We start from the raw sequence: 24,740 nt of genomic DNA on the forward strand, positions 1-24,740 counted from the left end.
ACTGTGGCAGATCAGAAGGAACATCCCTACAGTCCGCGGAATGAACAGGTGTAAATGAAAGGCTTCCCTAGCTTCAGATTCTTTTTTCCATTTAAACAAGTGAAGTTTATTCACATTTCACACCTCTGCCCTCTTCCACACACACTAGGCAGGTCAGATAACCTCTCTGTGCTCCAGAACAACCCCTGCTAGCAAATTGGGAACTGTGATCCCTAGTGCTGACCACCACCAGAACCCCTCAGGACTTTGACACGCAGAGACCAACAATACGCTGCCTTATCTCAGCTGGTCTGTATCGCTACAAGACATGTACATCTACTTATATATTGCTACTTGCCTGCACCATCGAGTAGATGTGAGAAGTTCACCTCTCCCTCATAACAGGGCAGACTATCTCAAGCCCTGTCTCTTTGTACACAGAAAATTACTCTGCAAGTAGAAACAAAACCAATAGAACCTGATAGGAATGGTTGGACTCGATGATCCGGTGGGTCTCTTCCAACCTGGTTATTCTATGATTCTATGATTCTATGATAATAGTGTTTGATTGTGCTAAAAAAGAAATACATTCAGGGAAAGCTGAAGAGATCTGAGAGTAGAGTCGCTCTTCTGTATTGGAGGCTATTATCGCACTGAAGGAGGCATCCAACACAGCCCAGGTGAGGTACTGGAGAATCAAGTAGGCTTTTGGTGCTCTGAGAAAGCATTCCACACTCTGAGCTGCAAACAGGAGCTGGGGCTGCAAGAGGGAGTCACAACTGTCACAATGTAGACAATAAGAAAAATAATTAACAGAACAGGGCCCTTTGGGCGATGCAAAACAAGACACAGAATTATGCATGTGACAAACCTAATACTCCCTTCTGGCACTCCTGGAAGACACATACTGGGGCTAAGCCTCAGGCTAGGAGCCAGCAACTCCTGTCAGCAATTCCTATCTTTGCTTCTGGAGGCCTTAGATATACTTTGTACTTCCACAGTACATGACAAACACAGCTTAGTCATGCTTCACAACACCCTGGGAGCTGGTTAGTATCGTTCCCCCCTTATACTAATGGAGAAAATGAGCCAGAGAAAGGTTAAATGACCTTCTCCAAGGCACACAGCAAGTCAGTGATGGAATCATGAACAGACCCCAGGGCTCTTGGCTACCAAATCTCATGCTAGATTAACACACAGTGCCTCTATGCAGGTCCAGCTGTGGCTGAACTTTTCAGATGGTTATACTCATTTCTGAACTAGCCAACCATCCCAAGAAACCCAGCTCTTGAGGGATGATTCTGGCCTTTGCTGTCAGAAGGAGTTAATTACATGCCTGCTCTGGAGTGTGATGAGATGATCCGTTTGCAGATGCTACACCACTGATTCATTAGAAGGGTCTGGTATACATGTGCTGGAGGAAAGGTGGAGAGCCAGCATCTCCCTTACAAGCTGGATCCTCATTCACTAGTAATTTTGATTCTATTGAAGAAAAACTTGTCCGGTATATCATTCTTCCTTAAAAATCAATAGCTGTTCAACAGAGAACCATAGTAAATGGCATGCAGTAATATGATCCAGTTGCTGTATGAGCAATTGCTTTTCCCAAAGCAACATTTCCCAGTGATAAATCCAGCCAGAACTAGAGGAGCACCATCTTAGAAGAGAGTCTTTATGCAAGCAGTGTATCATTCCCATTAAGCAGGTTCAAAATAAAGCAAGGGTCCCAGCTACTGTTTCTGGATCGCCACTGAAGCCTATTTAGTACTCCTCAATTGAAACAAGGATGAAAATTAAATACTCAATACTCCAGTCAACAGAGAATTACCGTCAGCTTTAATGGCATAGGGCACATGGCACAGATCTGCTCGGGCTCAGTGCTATGTACTTAGGGTTAATTCTAGGAAGAGCCAAAAGACGCAGGTGCTTATGGCTGCAGAGCATGCAGGACAACAGCAAAGCTGTGACACCCTTGGACTATACTGATACTCAGAAATCCAGATGGATGGCTGCTGCCACAGGAGGAGGAAGCAGGGAGGGATCAACTCTTGGATAGGAGAATCAAAGCCTTGCTCCAATGTGATCCTACCTCCTTGCAACTGACAGTGTCGTTACACTCCCAAAATGCCTTGAACCAGCTGTTTTCTGGAGGGTAGTAGCCCTATGTACACACTTCAGAGAACAGAGAGTGGCATTTTTTTTGTAATATTGTTTGAATATTTTAATAAAACATGGGACAATTTCCATGTTTGTTTAGGGTTTTTTTTTTGTTTCACTCCTTCTGTTTCACTAGATGAGTTTCTTCAAAACCTCCAAGATGGAAACTGAGCCAAGTTTTTAAAAGTCGTGTGGGTTTGTTCCTCTTTTCCTGGAAGAGTGAGTCCACCTCTCAGACCATCAAGTATTATCCTACATGCTACTTCAAATGTCTCTTGACATGCAACTGACAGCTCTTCTCTCCCGCTCTCTTCCAATTGGCAGTCACAGAGCACTTAGAGCACCTTGATATGGCCCCAAACCGCATAGGGGCCTTTGGTGTCTTATTTGCCCATCACTTTTGCTGTGCTTTCAATAAGTCATACTATAAAATTCCTCTTCTTCTGAGGCACTGATTATCATTCAAATATTCCCTGGCAGCCCCTCCCCACCTGCCTACTTAGGCTGATAAACATGCTCAGTTCTGTCAGGCTTTTCTCAAACTCTGGATGAGTTCAACATGACTTGTATGCAAATACTGACAGAGTTGGCTAGTGAGTTTAAGTTATTGCCAACCAATCTTTTCTCTTTGCTGTTTTTTTTATATCATTGCATTGGCACAGAACAGTAGGCTTAGTACCTCAGCATATGGATATAAAGCGATATGCAAGTCCCTGTGTTGAACCCTGCCATAGAAAACTAATGTATCACCAGCTTAACCAGAGAAAGTATTTTCAGCAATGCAAATGCAAACAGCTCTGCAGCCCCATCCTGTGATGCTGTAAAACACATTAGGTCCAAGTCTCTAGACTTTTTCCATAATGCCCCAACCTTGTGTTTGCTTGCAACCCCCTCACTGAAACACAAATCTTCAAACTTAATTATTCTCAGTGTGTTGCTAAAGCAAGTGAGCCTCTCATGGGTGGCTGCTTTTGTCATAGGGTATCACCAATTTTCATTTTATCTTGAATATGAGATATTTTTCCAGTCAGGCCTGCAATTCGCTGTGTAAAGATGCTTATCATCAGCCTGTGCTGTGCCAAGGATGCCCATGAGTCAGCCCATAGCCTGTTTCCTCCGGTGATGGGCAAAAGTGCACGGACTACCATGCCAGTGAGGTTATTTGTGGAGGGATGGATGGTACTGCCTTGCAGGCAATTTGGAGGACCAATTGTTTACCCTGCCAACAAAGATGACAGACCAGAGCCTCACCTCACCCTGCTCTCCATGTACAACACCTGGGGCAAAAGCTGTCCCTGCTCTCCTGCAGCTGCGGCTTCTTCTTTGCATTGGTCTGGCCCAGCAATCTGACAGTGCTGCTGCATGGCATTTTATTTGATTTATTTGTTTTGAGTGAATTAAAATTCACATTCTGTACTTGAGAAAATGCACAAATTTTAACTAAGAAAAAAAAATTACACTTTGAACAAAATTTGAAAGAAGCTCCAAAGTTCCCAGACTGTCACGAGTCACAACAATTCTCCTTCCATCCTTTCCTGTCCATACCTCTTCTACTGCTCCCCAAGGGGTACAAGTCAGGGACAGCACAGATTTGAGGTATGGTAAATTCAGACTCCTTGCAGACTAGCACAGAGAAATAAACTCTATAGGTGTAAATGACATGTGCCAGTGGGGCTTCACACATCTGCACTTACACAAGGGCTGAGTTTATATCACATGGCACGGTATCGGAGAGGAAAATCTCCCTCTGAACTATTCCAGGCTCAACCAGAGAGGTTAAAACCTGCACTTTAAATCACATTTTTTTTCTTTGTGTAAAGAAACCATGCACCCCCAATTATGGCTGTAACTAGCTGTAATGCCTAATGACGTTTATCACCACCACCATATTCTTTACCATGCAGGTCAGGCAGCTTCTTTAAAAGGCATCAGTGGTCCTCTGAAAGTTGTTGTTGATTTCAGAGACTGATTCCCCCTTTTTTGCTCACATCACCATGTAAAATGCCCCCCTTCAGCCCCTGATACATGGATGCAACTTTAATTGAGAGCATTCTTTGGTCTGATAGGAAAAATCACAATGAGAATGGATGGTATTTGTTTTTCTAGGTTTTCCTGCAGCGGCACTTTCAGCTACCCTCCTATGATCTAGATATCATAAAAAATTAATTATCATGCTCTTTGCTTGCTCATGTCTCAATTAATACCTCAACTGGCAAGGTAATTTCTCAGCCAAACGTGAGTTAGTAGGGGGTAAAGCTGGTGTAGAGCAGCGTGATACCAATGTGAGCCATCCAAAATGGCAGTAACTCAGCTCAGTCATTTTGTCTCAGGGAAGTATTGAGTCAAATCCTGTAGCCAGGGATGAATTGCATGTCAGGACAAGGCTGTGGACTATTTAACCTTTGGCTATGACCATTTGGTTGTGTCCAAGGTTAGCCTGTTTGCACATTAGCCTCTTCATGCTATGAGACTTGATTTTTTCAGCTATGCTGAAGCCCCACTGCCCCAGTGTAAGTGTGCAGGACTTCCACGAGCATTTTGAAGACTTCTTTTTTTTTGAAGACTCTTCTTTGGAGATGCAAGGCTGAGGACAAGTGATTAAATTACCAGGTGGGAATAGAACAATAAAAGGTCCAAATCCCACCTCTGCCACAGGTTTTCTGAGACCATAGAAGAGCTTTGGCTATGTTTGTAGAAGCCAAATGCAGGGACCTCCAAGGCTGTGCAGATTTGACTGGTACCTTCAGAAAGCACAGTCTCGCTGCAGGAGTGTCTGTGTTAGGGGCAGCACTGCACTACCTTTTAGATCCACTATAAATTCATGTCTCAGCATCACAGCCTTTTCATAGGGCAGGCTTGCTTTTAATCCCTCTGGGCCTCAGATTCCCATCTCTAGCGTAAAATTATTCATGCTTTTCCTGCCTCACAGAAGCCCTGTGAAGATAAACGTTGGTGAGGGGCCCTGATCATTTGGCAACAGAAAGTATTCCTGACAGAGTTTAGACCCAACACCGATATTCTAAATCTGCAGATCAACTTTGACCTGACTTCTGCCATTGAATTTCCTGGTTTGCAAAATGCTTTTTGCCCAGGCAATGTAATCCACTGAGACTTATTCTCTTCAAGGTTCAGTGGTAGTCCAGATCTGGACAGGATTGAAGGTGCCCAAGGGTAAAAGTGATATTTTCCAAGCAGCACAGGTTTTGAGAGTTTTACTGCGGTGCTCTGGAGCTTTCTGCCAAGCAGGCAGGAAAGAGCCTATGTTCAGCCAGAAATCTGCATGAAACCTGGTGTCTGACAGGCTAATCTATCATACACCAGAGACTTTCAATAAACTCAGGGTGCTGGTTGAGGGTCCTAGAGTCTATTTACAATTTGCCATATTTCTGCAAGCTGCAACTTGAAGCCACTCATTTGGGACATCACTCACTCTATTCAGTGTTCAGCTCCTAAGCCTGCATGATCCAGAGTTGTTTTAATGCTTATACAGCCAGAAGCAAAAACAGCCGGGAAGGAGTGCACTCAGGCTACTTTGCTCCCCCTAAACCAACCTTTGTAAGTTCATATAACACCTTCCCTGCCCCCTAAACTAACCATATCTCTTTTCTTGGCACTAACAGGCACATCCAGTTCAGTTCTAAATCAAGTATGATTTAGATCCCATCCAAACATCCAGACTTGCATCACCAGCAGCTTAGTGGCTTTATCATAAAGAAATCTAGCTGTCTAGAATGAGATGCACTTTACTTGCCAGTTTCGAGTCCCTTCATGCAGCCTTTGCTCACTGCCCTCTACCTCCCGGCTCTTCTTAGTAATGACTATTTGTGACAAGGGCTCCTGAGCTGCAGTTCCCCATGTGACAGGCATGAGAGATGATCCTTATCTATTTCCTGATGGAGATGACAGTCCCCCTGGGAGGTGGAACTATAAGGACTTCTGGTCATGACACTTTCTGGCTGGTTTTCTGCAGTACCACAGCGAACGGCCAACCCTTATAGCCATGCCTCTCACATCCGCAGCCCCAGCAGGCTACTGCCCTGAGCGGCACCCCTACGGTTTCCTTCTGGGAAAAGTCAAATGTTTCCCTTAAGGCTTCCCAGCCGCTCTCTGTGCAGCCATTTGTTTGGGTACCTTCCTCCTGTTGTCCAAGCTGTTTCCCTTCAGTTTGCTGTCGTGCCAGATTGTCACACGGTGTCTCAGCCATCCTCCTTTAAACGTTTTATGTTCTCCTCACCAGGGAGCTTTTGTGAAACATGCTTTTTGGCTTGACTCCAAGCTGGGTCTTTCATATTATCATTTCTTTACTGGCTTCTGTCTCTGCCCAGCCAGTAGTGAGATCGTCTCAAGAAGTGAGGCTCCTCGAGGAGGTGGGATGTCACAGCTACACTAAGTGCCTCCTCCATAAAACCCACCCTCCCTGGGAACTGGGCACCCTGCCTGCAGCACAGATCAGAGAGCAGAGCAGTGATTCTCCAACATGGAGGTGTAATCACTGCCATGGGGATGGGAGAAGGCGAGAATGTCTCTGATATGGACAGGGAAGGGGAAGGGGAAAGGGAAGGGGAAAGGGAAGGGGAAGGGGAAGAATGTTGGAGAGATGAGGTGCAACATCCTGCAGGAATGGGGATGGAGGCTTCCTCCTGCCCCACCACCATCATCTCTGGCATCCCCATTACAGCACGGGCATACTGGGGTCTGCGGCTGTCTGGCTGCCCAGGCATTCTGCTGCTCTCCATGGTTTCTGACAGTGTCTAGATCTGGCCTTGAGCTACAACAAGCAGATACCATCAATTCAAACAGTTGAATCTTTTAAGTCACCACTTTCTAACACAGGTCTCTTTTACTTGCCCATCAAATTAGGAAATTCAGCTTATCTCCTTTGGTCAGCCGTTTATAATAAAGCAGCTCATTCAAGCTGTTCTTCCCAGTCCATTCACCAGCTACATTACTGACAAAAGAGCAGTGTCCCAGTCTCCTAGCCTTTGTTCTGGTACCAGAATAATGTCCTCTGTGGCTCTTCTGCCGTGGCAGCATATATACAATTTTTGTCGATAATTCATAACTATAGCTCATTATGTGACACTAATCTGGAAGAAACTGCTACCCGTTTCCTCACTATTACTCTTTGATTTCAGATGTTTAGGTAGAGCAAATAGACCCTTAGTTAATAAAAGCAAACTGCACACTAGGAATGTGGTATAGCAGAGTTAAATTTGAAATCTAATAATGGGAAAGAGATTGAAAGTAAAGACAATAAGTGTTCCAGATCATGCTATTAGAGAGGGTGGGAAGTTTCTATGTAGTCAAGGCTGCAATCAGTTTCCATTTCAGCTCCTTTATTGGCTTTGACTTGGAAGGTTTCTCAGGTCTGAAAAATTCAAGGCTTATTCTTGATGAAAAGAAGAAAGCGTTTCGCAGAAAAGCAGGACGATTGGACAGAATGGCATTGCTGATAGCTAGCACAGAAAAAAAACAGGATTCAACTTCCCCAAATCATCAGGTTTTTTAATGCATGAGGAGATTTATGTGTTTTGGTTTTTTGAGCTGTTCAGATCATATTTTCAAATTTTTTTCTCAACAATAACGAGATCTAGAAAATTGTTTTTCCTCCCATTAAAATGAGCTCAAATAGTAATCACATGCACTCAAGAGCTGGAAAAAGCAGCAAATATTTCAAAACAATCACTCATTCACAGAAGAAAAACAGTGCATTAAAATACTAACACTGCATTTAAAACAAAGCCAAAATATGCAAACTATGAGTCAAAATGAGGGTTATGAATTTTTTAAATGTGTGTTTTTATACTTAATGAAATGTGGCTCATAATATAGGTAGTGTGAGATTTACAGTGTTCTAAACTATTCATATCCTTACTAGCAAGTGTTTGGATTTTACAAATGATGTGACAAGTAAATACGTTGCTTAGAAACCATGGTGGGCTTTTGAAACTAATTCTTTTGTTTCTGGGATTTTGACTTGGCAGGTGTTTGGTGCAGTGGAGTTATCAGACTCCTCTGGTTAGCACTCAGACAGCACTAGTCATTCAGGGAGGGCTCTCAGATAAGGATAAAGCTTAAAAATCTGAGGCTTGCGTTATTCCAGCTCCCTGTCTGCATGGCATGCCCTCAATACTTCTTACAGTTTCAGTCATGCTGTGTCCAATTCCTGAAACCAGAAACCCTCGTGCGCCCCAGGACCTTCTTTTCTTTTAGGAAGCATTTTCTGTGAAGCTTTGAAATGTAGAATGAACTAAGCCAAAGAGATGCTGTGGTGAGGTCATACTGCTTTTAAATAGACACAGAAAGAAATAGGCTGAAATAATTTATAACGCTATCATCTAAGAGAATGATGTTAACCAGGAAATTGAGAAGTGGGAGTACTTATAAACTCCACCCTGATCCCAAACTCCTTCCACAACCTCAGAATAGCTGGCGTTACTACTAATATGATCTACAGTAGCACATTTAAACACAGTTAACATTTAAATTTAGGTTTCATAAATTACACCCTGTAGAGATGGATAGAGACAGCTCCTATCTCTTTGAGGTATTGTTTCATTTGCAAATTCAAGCAGATGGTGCACGAGCAACTAATGACTCAAAAAAATCACCCCTAAAAATAGTCCAGAACAAGGTGTGGATTTATCAGGGAAGGAAGGAACATAAAAGGCTCCTCTCCTGTTCCCATTTCTCTGGTACAGCACCATGGATGCCATCCACACACCTACATCAATGCATCTCTCCCTGTCACCTCGCTCAGGGTGGAAATGAGATGGTGAAAAGGGAAAGGGCTCAGTATCCCCCACTTTCTTCATGCCAAGCCTGTATCCAACCCCCAAAAAACACCCAGGGAAATTACAGCTCCATGAACTCTATCAGGAATTGGTCAGCAGAGCCATGTGGCACCATCAAAACTTTCAGTCTCCCACTCAGGTAGGCAGCGCTTCATGAAAACTGACTTTTCCAAGCAAATTCTGTAAATACTTGTCACCGCTTCCTCATGAGGCAATGCACTGCACTATATTGTACTTCCAGCGGGAAGCCAAATTTGCTATCATTTCCCCTGTTTATAATGATATTGTAGCCTTGTGTCTATCCACACTCATACAAACCCTTGTGGAGACGGAGACTCCCTCCAGTACACGTTGGCGGGGCTTGAGCAAAGGTGAATTGTGTCAGCGCTAGCAGCGTCTGCCCAGGGGGAGACCTACCATGCAGCTGAATTATGTAAACTATAAATTCCTCAGAGCAGTGTGCCTGTGTTTGTGCCTGGCAGAAGGCACTGTTCACAGCCATTCCCAAAGCAGTGCCATTCTGAAGTAATAAATATTAATAATTGCTGGTTCAAGATTCCAGCACAGTTAAAGCCACGGCTTGAAAAGTAAAATGTTTCTGTATGAAGAGCAAGAGGGCCTCTGGCAATGTGAACAGCTTCAGGAAGGTAAGTGTTATTATTTACTGCACAAATACACACAGAAATTTTCTATTAAATCACACTTCAGTTGTGCCTGTGAAGCAAGCAACTCTCCCTCTGCTACATATCTTGCTCTTTTCTCTTGTTTGTATCATGAGTTCTTCCAGCTCTGCTCCTCACCTCCCTGTCCTCTACCAGGAAGAAAGCAGTCTCCTCCTCTGTTTTCATTAATAACACAGACTGCTACCACAATGTTATCTGATTCTAAATGTTATACTTAAACTGATTTGTTAGTCCATGCTTAGTCTTTTCTTTTGGGGTTGTCTTATCTGTTTATTATGCAATAAAAAATAGTCGCTACTGGGACTCATGATTCAACCACTCCTGACGTATATTATTTCACTGAATCATAGTTCTTTCCCCTGTTTACAAATACAGCTCTAAATTTGTTAGAGCTTGTCTATGCTTATACTACTTGTTTTTACCCTCCTCTCATGGCATCCTAAATAAAAATAATGGAAAATGTATGATAATTATATACAATGGGCCAGAACAACAGAGTTGCAGCAAAATGCATTAGATGAGGATCTGGCTATATCAGCAAGATGAAGCAAACAGGTTGTGGACTGAATTCAAAACAAGAGAAAAGAAAGCCATCATTTACACTGCCAAAGTTTCACTACGACTCATACAATGGTGTGTAAATGAACCTGGTACAGAGGGAAAGTATGGCTAAGGCAAATAAACCGTAAAGTCCAACTCTGTGCTGACAGAGGGATTGTGCAGAATGATTTACTATAACTCTTCCTGATACCCAAGGGAGATTTCAGCATTCTGCTTCGTTAACCAGTCATTTTGATTGCATCTTTCTTTTTTTTTTAATTCTAGCAATTTTCTCTTCTTTGCAATTATATTAGGAGTCTAAATCCCTCTACATAAATTATAGCTTTCTTTTTAAGGGGAAGACTGGCTGCATAAGCTGTAAACACTCTCCTCTGAAGCCAGAACCTGAAGGGGAAGACCTTGTGCAGCAGCCCTGGACTAATTAAAAGATCATCTTTACCTTGCTCCCACAATGAGCTGGTTCCTGTTGGCATCCAGTGCAAGCTGAGAAAAGTCATGCACACCTGGATAGGTGAAATTCGACACCCAGGGCTTCAGATCTGCAACGAAAATGAGAAAGCAGAAAACAATAAAGCTGCTCTAGAAGCAGTGAGTTCACCCGGACATCCACTAATGGATTTCTACTGAGTTATCTGTCAGGGGAAGGCTAATTATTAATCTATTTAAAGGGTTTCTATTTATTCTGATTCTCAGCAGAATGTGCAAAAAAAACATACATAAATGCAGAGCTGTCTCAGCAGTTACTTTCACATCCAAGACAGAGTGTCAGCATTGGTTTTTGAGACAACAGCAGCTTGATTTTACTTCTGTTAAGACTGCAGAACCATTTCCAGCTCCAGGGTTAAGTGATGTGAAGGGATTGGGTTGCCTTCCCATAACACCTGCATAGACTTGCCTTCTGCGGTAAGGAAAGAGAAACTGCTGCCCTCCAGGAAGAGAAGGTGTGTTCGACTAATTGAAAACCAAGTTAGAGTAGAAGTTATCTGCACTCATGTCCTGGCTGCTCCAACGACAGGTTGTACCTTCTTCAGATTTTTGGTTCTCTTCTAGGGTTCACTTTACATAACACTTGGGACCCCTGTCAGTTAAATCCTTCCTTTATTTAGACTGGGGCAGGTGGTGGTCATCATAGCATCTTTGTAGCTGAGAAACTGCACCAGCTTGAGACTAGTGTTCTATCAACTAGCTTGGATTTGTTCATCTAGGCATTTGTGCAAACTGCAATCACACAGGTTGAACGGAAAGTGATAGATTTGACTATGCCATGGTCATGGAGACAAAGCTCTTCCAGAAGCTGCACCTGTTAACACAGCATCAGTGGAGAGATCTAGGGGAGATAGTTCCGGTATAACAAAAAATACACCTGTTTAAAGAAAAAGCTGAATTACTGTTTTTAGGGTACTCTCAGGTGTGATGCTACGGCATTCACCGAATCCCAGCTTTCAGTGTAGTTACTTTGATCTTGTATATATCACAGATCATGGAATTTCAACTTTTCACTTTATACATTTACCACACAAAATAAATGGGGATAGATTCATAGATATATTTCAGAAAGTCATCAAGGACTTCTGCAAATTTATTCCAACGGTTAACTACTCTGGCTGTTAAATAGATAGAGAATACCAAATATCTTAGGGAGCAATGCACAAATGAGACTAAATCAGTACCTCTGTAATCCCTCTGTGGTGTCTTGATAAGTAACCCCATCTCATTCAAGGACAGGATGTTGAAGATTCAGGAGGCTTAACATGAAAGGTAATATCTTTTGGCCTCATGCCAACTGGATACCAATACACAGACCAATGACCTGATGACTCATAACAATAATGATGCAGTTGAGACCAGTTCAAAAGAGTTCTGGAAAAAACATGCTCCATTGTCATTTTATATCCCCAATGATAAATTGAGAAGTCTCATTGAAGGCAGCCAGGTTTGAATGTTTTGTTGCAGGCATTAGTTCCCTTGACACAGGGGTGACATAGCAATGCTGATGAGGAATCTCATTTGTAGTATTACAGATGTGCAGCAGTTTAAAACCTTTGACGCAGGGATATTTGTTGAGCAATTTCAAGTCCCTTCTCCCTCCAAGGATGGTGAAACCTAATCAAGTCCTTCCATTATCAAAACCTTAAGAAAACACATACAGAAGGCCCTATGCTCCACTTGCCCTGCCTCCTTTCAAAGCAGAACCTTGATTTAGAGGTTCTTGCCCTGAACATCACCAGGTTTTATAACAGTTCCAAGCCCCTTCACCATGGAGCTGGATACCATTAGGCTTGCTCCCACAACCTGCCTAACTGAATGCTGCCACGGCCTCTTGGCAATGAGACCTCCATCCTCACGATATAAAAACCCTGTTGCCAGGAGCTGGAGGCTTCTTAACATTCCTTTCACACTGTGCAACCACACACAACATATGTGCCTCCCCTGCGCTTCAAGGAAAAGGCATGAGTTAAGGAATAACTCAGCCCAACTAACCTTCAAGCATCTCCACCTCCTACAGTCCTCTGGGACCCTTAATGATGTACTAGCACCAGGGAGGCACCGCAGTTTCACCTCTGGCATACTCCTACCTAATGGGGCTCTGTCTTCTTTTCCAGTAGCTCTTTAGCAGCAGCAACATTTCTGAGCCGAACAGCAGAACTAGCAACAATAACACCTTTCAGACAGGTTAGCCCGCTGACATGTGCTGCAGATCTCCTAGCATTTTTGTTGGCTCACGGGGGTGGGATTAGGGGATTGCTGTATAATGATGATACCTTTTAAGGCTCCTGCTTTTAGGCCATCATTTCTCTTGTCATTTTACCTCCTATCCTACCAACTCTTTCCTACTAACTAACCCGCTATTACAGTGCAGTAGCAGGAAGAATATTTCTTCATCTGCTGCTCTAAGCAAAAGCCCCTCACTTCAGAGAGGTACACTCATCAGTTCTTCCCTTAACGGCAAGCTCTGACAAATTACAGGTAAAAATAATTAAAAAAAATTAAGGCAGTAGGTGGCTTGAATCTTTCCATGTTGGCTGAAACGTCAATCAAGCCCAAGAAATAACAGGCAGTGTCTTGATTTCTATTACTACTGCAGGTGGTACAACTTATAAAGAAACCTTTCCCAGTTATTAAATTAAAGGCTGCAAGGCATGCATCCTCATAGCAAAATTAAGCTTTTATAGGCATGTAGTTGGAGATTATTAAACCCAGCATGGTCCCAACTAAGAATGTCTAAATGTGAGTTGTCAGAATTAATGCCAAATGGCACATTTTCTTTCTTAACCTTCTTTCTTCCCGTTAAAAGGGAAGGGATAAAGTGAAATGGAAATGCAACCAAGAGTCAGGACATGGGTGTTTTTTCATTCAACACTTTCAAATCTACTGCTCAGGCTATAGGCATCCCTAAGGATAGTTGCCGCCTTTCATTCTGAAGCTAGCTCAGTTCTGCAAGGTAAGTGCTGCCCTGAGTCTACCCCCATATTAGCTGAAGTTTGCACATATGGACCCAATGAATTCCAGAATTTGCTTGTATATGACCTTTCTCAGAAGGCTGATTTTTCCAGTGCTGACTCTTTAATTTGGCTGCAAACCCTCAGTGCTCGGGCGTGTTTACATTTGCAAAAGTATCTGTTTAAAAACAGTATGAAAAATTAAAATCCAAGGCCTTGGCTTTGCATGTCGGCAGCAGGAGCCGGAAAGCAAGGAACCACATGGCTTAAGGGCAAAATGCTCATCAAGGCCTCCTTTGTGCTTCTTATTCCTAATTATTTCCAGGGGGTTAAAGATCCACGCTCTCACTTCCTCCACATGAGGACCAATGAACAAAAGTTTAATAGTTTCCAACACCATCCGTCGCCACACATCTGATTCAGAGCCTCTAAGTCTCTCCACAGTTCAAGGTAGTTCAGGTATGCAGCTGCAAAGAAGGCAAAGATTTGCAGGAAATGTTAAGTCTGCTGACACAGCTGTGCTCGGGCTATTACGCATGCATAAAACAAGGTGAAAAGAGGTCCTCTGCTATTTCAGAGGGTGGTCCCCGCAGCCCGCTAGCATGCTGCTCGGCACTGGCTTCCTGAGAGTACAGGACTGGGACGAGGATTAGTCAGCTGCACCAAGGACAGTGTGCCAAATTGCCAGAGCTCGGTTTAAAGGCCTGATCCAGAGGCTCTTCAAACCATTGGCGGCTTTCCACTGAGCCTGATGGGTTTTGGATCAGCTTCTAAAGATGCGGTAAAACTTGAGCCTCCAACTCCTCAAAACCAGCTGCTCCCCACCTCACCCTTACACTGTGTGTTTTGGAGGGAGGAAGTATGTAAACACTGACTTGAGACTTCCCTGTCTGAAGGACAGCATTTACTGCTTCATCTCACTTAAGCCAGCTTGTAGTTCTCATCCCCAGCAGGCTGTAACAGCTTTATGCATCCAGCACACACCACACAAGAGCAGAGAGGTTAAATGCCCATGCTTTGAAATTGCAAAGCCATTGCTAGGTGCACAGAGCAAGGGTAACCACTGTGCTATTCAACAGCATCTATTCCAGAATAATTCTCAACATGGATTTCCTACTCCGAAGCAAAAGAAACTAAACTAAACAGGACAAAAGATTCTTTGTGCAAAATAAGGTTATACCCACATACGCAGACTAACCACGCCCCATTCAAACCATGCTCCTGCCCTAGCACTTCACAGAAAGGTTTAAAAAATAACATAAAAAGAAGAGGAGGAAGATAGGGAGGTTGAACAAGAAATGAGATTCAGAGGGACTCCATTCCAGCAAATACAACCGGTACCTCATAGATGATATAAAGCCCCTGTAAAAGCTGATTCCAGAGTAAAGGCATGTGCAATGAAACAGAGCATATATTGAGTGCTTCCCTTACTGCCTTATGATGCTCTCTTACAAATTCTCTTAACTCAGCCTGCTAGTTCATGGTGTGTTTAATTACTGTTGTGTATGTCAGCATTCATGAGGAGGTCCAGATGACAGCCATGACTTCTCTAACCGTGTGATCTTCTCTCCTTTTGGTTTGCTCCAGCCCTGGCACAGGACAAACTGTGTTTAGTGACTGGCAGATACTCCAGTTTACAAGTACTCAACCACATAGATCTTTTTCACACCACCCACTAGCCTGGAGGGCCCTCAGTGTTGGATCCCAACAATGGCAAACAGATGCAAACCACTTTGTAGCATAAGGTAAGGTCTCATGCTGTCTTCTGACTGATAAAACATCCTCTTTTCAGAATCAGACTTACCATCTCAGACCATCCTCTGCTAAAATTACGCTCAGTATTCAGAGGATATTTGGTGAAATAGACTTTTGCCTGCAGAGAGTGAGGCCACCATTTCCATTCTGTGTGGGACACTGACCAGAACCCACCAGAGACAAAGCAAACAAGGCTGTAGCCAAAGATCAGAAGGCTAATGACTACTCATGCTACCACCTGTCTTCTCAAATGCAGCAAGTGTGGATGTGTCTAAGGATGCACAGAGGGTGAAGTCTACTTACAGTGTTATCTTTATTAGACTGACAATGAATCATATTTTAATATCAACCTCATTTTAAATTTTAGCGCTCTGTTGTATGTCGCACCACAGGTTACGTCTTCAGAAAATAACTCACCCCTACCCCATGCTGTGATGTAAAAGTAGTCTCCACAACACTCAACAATTCTGCAAATTTATCAGGAGAAGGAGAAATCTCTAGCTGCACAGGCAGAGCTGAGCAAACAAATCTGTCAGCATTCAGAGCTCAACTTTATTATGAGGCCAAAAAACTCAAGTTGGCTTTATCCCAGAAGTCATCCTACATATACATATCACCCTGCTGTCTTGTCTTCCCATCACCACCTCCACCTCATCACTAGTATTCTCTCTTTCTTTAACCTGATCCATAGAAATCTTTAATTGTACATTAAATATGTCCTCATCCAAACCATCACAACTGCTAGATTCACTACCTTCTCAAATCCCCGATCTCCACTCACAGGTAATTGGGAGAGCACAACCCCTTTTAGTAAATGGGCCAAACTGTCAGTTTCCTTCTCTTTCCCCTCAATACTCATATCCAATTTGGATCTTCTTCCAGCTGTCTCATTTTCATGGTTTCACTAAGTTTACCCCTCTGACCCCACATTCACCTCCCCTCCCACTCTTGCCTACTTTTCTAGCAGTCTTCACCTCCTAGCCATGTTTCTACCTAATTTCCTGTCCACTCAACCAATTCTTCTTGTCTTGACCAACTACAAAATTCTTCCTAAGATGAGAGAAGCAATGATCTAACTCATGGGTGGCCTAAGAGTCACTGTGATATCTGCTTGCAGTGAGCCATTCCCTCTCAATGAATTCCACGAAGCAAAAGAGTTGCTAACATCCCTCTCCAGCCTGTCTAAGAACATGTGGACAGGAGACAACTAGAAGAAGAAAGAATATGACTTTTTCTCTCTTGGTGTTGAAAAAGAGGGAATAATCTTATCACTCAGCTGTCAAGGAAAGGAAGCAGACAGAAGAAAAGACTCCACTGTTCACCACTCTGGAGGGAAAAGAAAGAGAAACAAAGATTCAAGCTGTAACTTCACAGAGCCATAGGAATCACAATAATCATAATAACCTAGGTATGCTATCATTTAAAGTTAGCTTCTTTCATCCCAAGATAAAAATGACATTTGGAGATGTAGGCATGTTCCCAAGCACCCAATGACACTAACAATGGAGTCCTCTCTGTCTTGAGCAAATAATGAAGCTCTTCAGTGTCTCAGTGCTTCCAGCTGCTAAATGGGTTTTGGGATAGTGGCTAGTGCACCAAGGCCTAATAATCTGTAAAGCTCATGCTATACAGGAGGCACTAACTTTTGTTAATGCATTCTGAGCATCTTGACTAATTTTCCTAAATTTTAGTAATTTCTTCAAAACAAGTCTTGCTAAATTGTTTCAATATGGAGAAAAAAGAACTTAGTTCAAACCAAATTTTTGCAAAAGTACAATTATGACTGCTTGTTTATTTACTTTTTTATTATTAATATGGAGCAGCTGGCAAACACATCAGTCTATCAGGAAGAGCTCAGGGATTCCATCCCAGATAAAGAAAATACCAGATAATAATCATGAACTAGTGCTCACTCCCAGTATGGGACAGCGTGCTGTTAGTTGTCCTGGGGGCCCCTCAAGGAAGGAGATTGAAGGACCGTGAGTCACATTCCCAGTTCTGCATATTTCTACATTTTTTACAGCATTTCTGCTCCAGCCAGCCTTGGCCCATTCTGTTTCACTCGGACCCCTATTTGTACATGGTCAAGAGCAGGCAGAAGCTCTATCAAGAACTGCCTCAGAGGAGAGCCAGGAGACTTCCATTCTGCGAGTCCCCAGGGCTCAGGATGGTGCGCTGGGAAAGTCATCCTGTAACATGACAGAGGCTCTATCCTCTTCAGCTTGGCTCCTGTTATTCAGACCCCTGCAAGACCTCAAATCCCAGCTAACGTCCAGCATTGCAGGTTCTCACTGGCAATGGCTCATCAAGAGCTAGAGGAGACACCATGGTGCTGCAAGAGTGCAGGACATGGATGGATGCCCATGAGGCATTAGAGTGTCTGTTTGCCACGCCTGAGATCCACAGGACCAAAGGAGTGTGTCTACACAGCACAAGACTTCATGGAAAGAGTGGATTTGGGGTTCCACAGCAGGCTACCAACCAGTGAAAACAATACCCTAACACTGCCTACCGTCCTCAACAGTGTTCCTCAAAAACTTTGCCTGCTACTCTACACAGAACTGCACGGTGTCATGCAGCCATAGTCCTATGCCCCACTACAACCTTGTAACACTCAGCTAACCAGTGCCACACACAGCCCCACTGTTCGCAAACCCAGAGCTTTCTTGATTTCTTAGAGATGTTGCAGAGATTTAAGTATTGTGATCCATTGTTTACTGAGACAAGCCCTGCAGCTGTCACAAAATCTCCCTCTCTGAGAAAGATAAGGTGAGTGCTCATGCATCACTTGCAGCTTTCTATGACATTCTGATCAGTTTAATCCCTCTTTTCAGACAGGAAAGCAAGCTGCATCTTGGCTGCTACGGCCGCCGTGGTCTGATGGGAAAAACACTCCTTTGTCACCTTTCAGCCATCATTCAATCTGCCTCCTCCACATCTGAAGGCAAATTTTTTTCACTATCCTTACAGTTACATGTCTACATCAGCCACTTGTGCCAGCAGAGATAGTGCAAGATTCAGGACAACTGTTTTCACTAGTGGGAACGTAGGAGATGGCAGAGAAAGCATGGCTAGACTCTCCCTGAATCTCACCTGTGGGTAGACAGATCTGTCACAGAAGCAAATGTGTCTAGTTTTGACATGCACGTGAAACAGAAGTTGACCCTCTTTGCTGGTTTGCCAGAGACTGAACTGGAGATGCCAAATCAAATACACAATTTGTACATTTTAGGTAGCCAGGCCTCTGAGGACTCCTGTCTTCTGTGGACAAAGGTCCCACTGTGAGTCAGTTACACCAATGAATTGGAGCAGGGGCCGTAAAATACTGAAATACTTTTGAAATTAACCTGGATCAGTGTTTCTAAATTGGAAGCTGGCTAATAATACTAAAGGATTATCAAAGACCACATTTCACCAATGACCTCCACCTCTTTTATTAATGTGCTGTAAAACAGAGCAATCCCTATGCAAAAGATACAAATCTGAATTTTGCAGCTCAAGCATTTCCATTAAAATACATTCTAAGGATCACGCAATGTTATAAAAAGATGAATGATCTATGAAGTCAGAGCTTTTTCAGCCTAAGCACAAAAGTTTCTTCAGAATTTTATCTGCACCTCCCAAAGCTAGAGAAGATCATATATACCTCTAATGCAGTCTACTATGTATTGCAGATCACAGACTTTCATCCAGCTAATCCCATACTAAGCTGAGGAACGTGTTGGATTTCTTAACTACTTGATTCATCCACTTTAGAGGAACAACTTGGACAGTTGGACCTATGGCAGCCGAACTTACAAGAAAGAAAATGATATGCCAGGGTTTTTGTTTACAGACTTGATGCTTCAGTGCTGTGCACTCTGACTATGTCCTAGCTCAGCACATAAGCATACGCTTGGTTTCAAGTACACAATCCCATTGACTTCAATGTAAGTGCATATTAAGTGCTTGACTGAGCTGAGACTGTTCATGGCTTTACAGGGTGAATCCTGCCTGATTAAACAAGAAAAACAAGAGCATCTCTCTTATGAGGAAAGGCTGAGACCTAGATCTGTTTAGCCTGGAGGAGAGAAGACTGAGAGGGGATCTTACCAGTGCTTATAAATATCTAATGGACATGTGTCGAGAGGATGAGGCCAGACTCCTCAGTGGTGCCCAAAGACAGGACGAGGGGCAAGGAACACAAACTGGAGCACAGGAAGTTTCACCTTAACATGGGGAAAACTTTATTGTGAGGGTGACAGAGCACTGGAAGGGGCTGCCCAGAGAAGTTGCAGAGTCTTCTTCTCTGAGGATATACAAAACTCACCTGGACATGTTCCTGTGCAACCTCCTCTAGGGAACCTGCTTTGGCAGGGGGGCTGGACTGGATGATCTCCAGAGGTCCCTTCCAACCCCGACCATTCTGTGATTTCCTATAACATTGCTATTACTAAAATGAATTTTATCAAAGGATAATGACATCCTTGAGTGGAAGGTTCAAGGAGAATGTCATATATTAACATTCATCAGAAGCAGATGTGCTAAATAAATTAGGTCTGCCATATCACTGACCCACAAACTTATTCAGTTAGGGAACTATGCTAAGTAAACTTTAAAATCAGGAATGAGGTCTCCATAAGACATGTCTTTCTTTGCACTGAATCACAGAAAAAGAAAAGCGCTTTGCTTTGCTTGCCACTCTGTTTCCTTTCTCTGAGGTGCTGCCTGGGATCTGAGAAGAGGCAACCCACTTCTACATCCCAGATCCAACCACTATGTCCAAGAAAGGACTACGCGCATGCTGCTGTTAGCAGTACCTCTAGAAAATATAAATGAGCTACTTAGCTGTTGACTAGAGTCCATGGGCCATTGGTCCATACATACTATGCTGATGAACTTCTGAGTACCAATTCCTACACATGATGAGCCCACTTGACTCAGTCCTGCTGCTGACAATGCCCTCCCTCTCATCATCACTGCCACTCATGGTCAGAGGCTGTTCCTTCACTTGAGCTACCATGCTTCTTTGAAGATTTACCTTCTCATCACTCCAATGTGTAAGAGTTACTCAATCACTTCGTTTTCTGAAGCTTCATCATAAAGCCTTCCTTCTCTCCTGCCTGTCACTGTTTGCTCTATCTAAAGCATTTTGTGAATGAAGGGTGCTTTTCCAAGACCTCTTTTCTTCTTGAGGCCCCAAGAAACAGCACACTGAATCGTTTTTTCAATGAAATCTCATAGCGATTGTTTGTGAAATGCCTTGGACACCATTAATGGGGAATTGTCAAAGAACTAGCATCATTGTTGTTAAAATTATTATTATGGAATGAAAAATATATTGAGAGCTGTTAGGTGTAATTTTCAGAAGTTTTGCCTGAGAGAAAATTACTTCCCCAACCACTGTATATTTATGGCTTTATTAGTAATAATTTTCAAACAAATTCTAAATCAACCCTAAAGAAGAAAATATCAGCTTCATTTGCCGCAGTTCCATTTTTCAAGATTAAAAAGAAAATTGCTACAAGGCTTGCTTAATGGGAAAAAAAACTATACTGAAAAACACTGAAGGTCAAATATTCTGTAGCACCCACAGGATGCCACCAGTTCCTGGTCAACACTCCATCATTATTTCATGTTTGGACTCCCTGTATGGAGATTTAAGAGGAGCAAGACTATGGGTCTGAAGACAATCCTGCCATAATGTATTTTGCCTTCCCTTTGACGTTTAGCCAGATATACCTCTCACACTTCACCCCACAATCTTCATCCTTTTTTAACCAAAATTTTGGTTTCAATTGTCAAAATCCCATTTGCTCTAGAAAAGTGTAAATCTTTATCAGAATTTCCTAAGGGGCTTTCCCAGCTGGCCTTTGGAGTTGAAGGATGCTAATACGGGATTTTTCCATCAATATGCAGTAAAGTGAATAATGTATGAGTGACCAATACAACAACACTGGGGGTGTTTGGTAAAATGTCCAAGAACCTTAAAAAGAAATAAATCATACTCTATTATCCTTCAGCCCACAAACTTAAAACAGCTTTTGCTTTCAATACAACAAGTGAACACTTAACTGCTCCCCACAGATTTCAGTGTTTGAGGCTGGCCACATTTCAATGAAATGTTGTTTAAAGAAAAAAAAAATATTGAGAAAATATATAGCAAGCTACATTCAAGTAACCTGAATCATATTCATCTGGTAGGAGGTAATAATTACAGACAGTCTGAAGTAAAATCCCAGATTTAAACACTCCCCAACTAATTCATTTTGAAAACCTGAGGCAACACACAGAGCAACTTGTCTGCATCTATGAGAGACTGAGGACTAGACAATGGGTAAAATGCTGCACACTGAGAACTTACACCAGCCCTGATAATACAATCTGCAGAGCTGAGATTTCCAGGCCTGCAAAGATCTGAGGTATGAGCTATCTAATCAAGTCCACCTCTCTCCTGTGCTTCAGCATGGGATCAGCTGAGGTGTTTTTTTACAGATGAAGACCGATAGCAATTATTAAAGCAGGGACAAATTATGTTCTGCCAGCTTACACTATATGCCATGATGCAGCGGAGAAAACCCCGGGAGACAGAACCAAGAAGAACCTGCACAGTCTATCACACTTATTTCTGAGCACAGCTACTTAATGGATAAAACTAAGAGAAATAAATAATGGTAGAAACTGCAAGCAGAAGCCTGTATACAATTCATTTCCAGTTAAGTTGTGAACATCCACGTGATTCATATAACACAGATGAATTTGCAAACTTTTAAGCACTTTCTTGGTAAACAGGCTGCACTTGTTACAAACATGTATGAACATCAGTCATGGCTCTTGCTCTCAAAATAACAAATCTTACATAGTATTGCCACAGCAGAAGGTGTTTCTGGCTTTCCCAAGGGGCACATATCAAAGGCGCTCCAAATGTCTCTAATAAATAGCAAAGATGCTTTATGTCTAAGAAACAGCTGTATTACATTGAAGGATACTGCTAAGAACCAGGACAGTATAGCAAGGGCATAGCCCAGCTGTGAGTGCAGGGACCAATTTATTGGTTATAAGATGCATATGGAAAAGACAAGATGACCATGACTGACAAGAATGAGAAAGAATTTCTCCAGTGCCTGGCATACCTGAGTGGCTCACAGTGGAGCTATGCTGGGATGACACGCTGTTTAGTGAAATGGGACTTGGACGTGTGTGCGCCTGCATGTATAAATAAAAAAGAATGCACTAAGAATATACCTGACTTGTTTTGCTAATATCTCAGCTCACTGAAAAACAAACAAGCATGCGAGATCCTTAATGTAGCTACCCATTCACAGCCAAATAGGTAATCAGACACCAGAAACAGGCTCCTGGGAAGTAGAAGATCATTTTCTTATTGATCTAACAAGGGAAATCAAACTTTAACTGGATTTCCTATAAGCACAGAGTAGAACAATCTAATTATGAAAAGCTGAGACTGGGCACATTATTATTGTTGGTGAACTGCACAATGAGCATTATTTACAAGCCCCAGGGAAACTGGGGCACCATTGTGTTATTTTAGTACTGTGCAAACACACAGGACGGTACTCAGCACAAATTCCTAACCTGTCCTTCACGATCTCTGTGCAAGCTGCTAGGATAAATCATTCAGCTCACAACTCCTTCCCAGCCCACACCTCTCCTGACAGTGCAAACTTTATCTTGAGCATATAAAATAAGCACATTGAGGACCAGAATTTATGTCCCTTGACTTGTCTAGCCCATTTTTTCTAGGTCACAACTAATGGCGAGTGGTTTGGGGAATGGACTCTGTAAAGAAAAAAAAGCATTGCTTCAGGTCTGAACAGAGCTAAAGTAAAAGCATTTTGTATACATAGGCTCCTTTCTGCTTAATGAGTGGGTCATGTACTGTATTCGCTTTCTTACCCCTCCCATACCAATACAAAGAGATATGCATTCAAACAGATAGTTGACTAGTGTGGATGAGATACAATAATTGAAAGATGAGACATAGAAAATACATAATTTCTCAGTAATTAAGTTAAAAGCTAGACAGAAAGGAGTTTTACTTGGATTCTTCCATGACAAGGATATTATGCAGCCAACCAAATGTTACGAATATCGTAATATGGAGGAAAGGCGCAATAAAAAGCACCTGAGCATAAGTAAGGTGGGAACTTGGAGGCTGGAGAACACAAAACACGTTATGGCATCCCCTTCACCTTGTTATGGGAAGCCTGGCTAGCAAGGTTCTGAAAAAGAAGCAATTCAAGTTCATTGTGACATGAATTGTTTTGTTAATCTGTTCTTCCTGATAGTAAATTAATGCATCCTGAATGACTGAATAGTCTGGGGCCTTTTTTTTTATTACTGCACATCCACTGAAAATTGCGACTGTAACATAATCCCCACCCTCTGCACAGGGAGCAGGGGCAGAGCTGCCACTGGGGTCACTGTTGCAAGTCCTAGGCCTGATGTTTCCGTTGTATAGCAGGTTGTGATCTGCGGATAATGTATTTGTAGACCCATAGAAAGCCCATGAGCCGCACTGCTAAGCAGAGCCATCCTCGGAGCAATTTGCAACAGCACATAAGATGTAGATTTCCCTGCTTGTCTCCTCCACAGCCTAAACCTGCTTGTGCTGGCATCGGGGTAGGGCATAGCTTTAAGGTAAATTACGTTATGAATTAAGATGTGCTTTTGGAGGTGTCAGTGCTATTCCATAGAACTTAAAATACTATGTAGAGTGGAAATAAGGTGCCTTTCATTTTATTCCTGTGCATTTTGCAGCTGAGCTTTGCAGCAGAAAATACAGGATTAATCTGTATCATAAACAATCATGAGGAAACAGGTGCTGAGAAAAACAGTAACTCTGAATCTAACTTTGGTTTAAAAGACCCCAGTGATAATCTGGGTCATTTTCTGCAATCTCAGTCTTTATTTCTTTTGTGTAATTGTCAAGTTCTAATTAACTCATATCAGTTTTTGCCCTCTATCATTTAAGAGAGGAAGGGAACAAGAACAGTGAAAGGGGAGGAGAGATTATTTTTTTCTGTGAAAAATTCATGCCTGATTAAAATAAAAAAAAATGACAGTTTACGAGTGTGTTTAGCCATCACTTCTGCAGAGAAGCATTTGTACTGAGAGCCAAAAATGCCCACTGATTCCTCTACATCAGGAATTGGGGCTCTAATATTTTTTGCAGAATGATTTATCTGTGCTGCATCCTGCAAACACAGCCTCTGTAAACTCAAAGTTTGGTGCCCCCAGTTAACAGAAAGAATGCATATTTGTTCTCTTTTCTTTACCTATAACATCCTTATTACTGTATTAGCTATTAAAATGTCTTACTGAGTTTCACCACATTTTAACCACAAAAGTTTCTCCTTTCCCCCTCCCCA

At 42.5% G+C, this 24,740-nt stretch overlaps 1 protein-coding gene across 4 annotated transcripts in view; it reads right to left on the reverse strand.

Moving 5' to 3' along the window:
- SEMA5B (semaphorin 5B) overlaps positions 1-24,740 on the reverse strand; it is a 201,764-nt gene that overhangs the window by 112,983 nt on the left and 64,041 nt on the right. For all 4 annotated transcript variants that reach the window (XM_069861435.1, XM_069861434.1, XM_069861436.1 and 1 more), the window contains exon 4: positions 10,614-10,713. In XM_069861435.1, the coding sequence (XP_069717536.1) occupies positions 10,614-10,713 (100 nt within the window). The remainder of the gene's footprint in view (positions 1-10,613; positions 10,714-24,740) is intronic.

Source organism: Phaenicophaeus curvirostris, chromosome 7 (assembly GCF_032191515.1).
Source record: "Phaenicophaeus curvirostris isolate KB17595 chromosome 7, BPBGC_Pcur_1.0, whole genome shotgun sequence".
Lineage (NCBI taxonomy): Eukaryota > Metazoa > Chordata > Aves > Cuculiformes > Cuculidae > Phaenicophaeus > Phaenicophaeus curvirostris.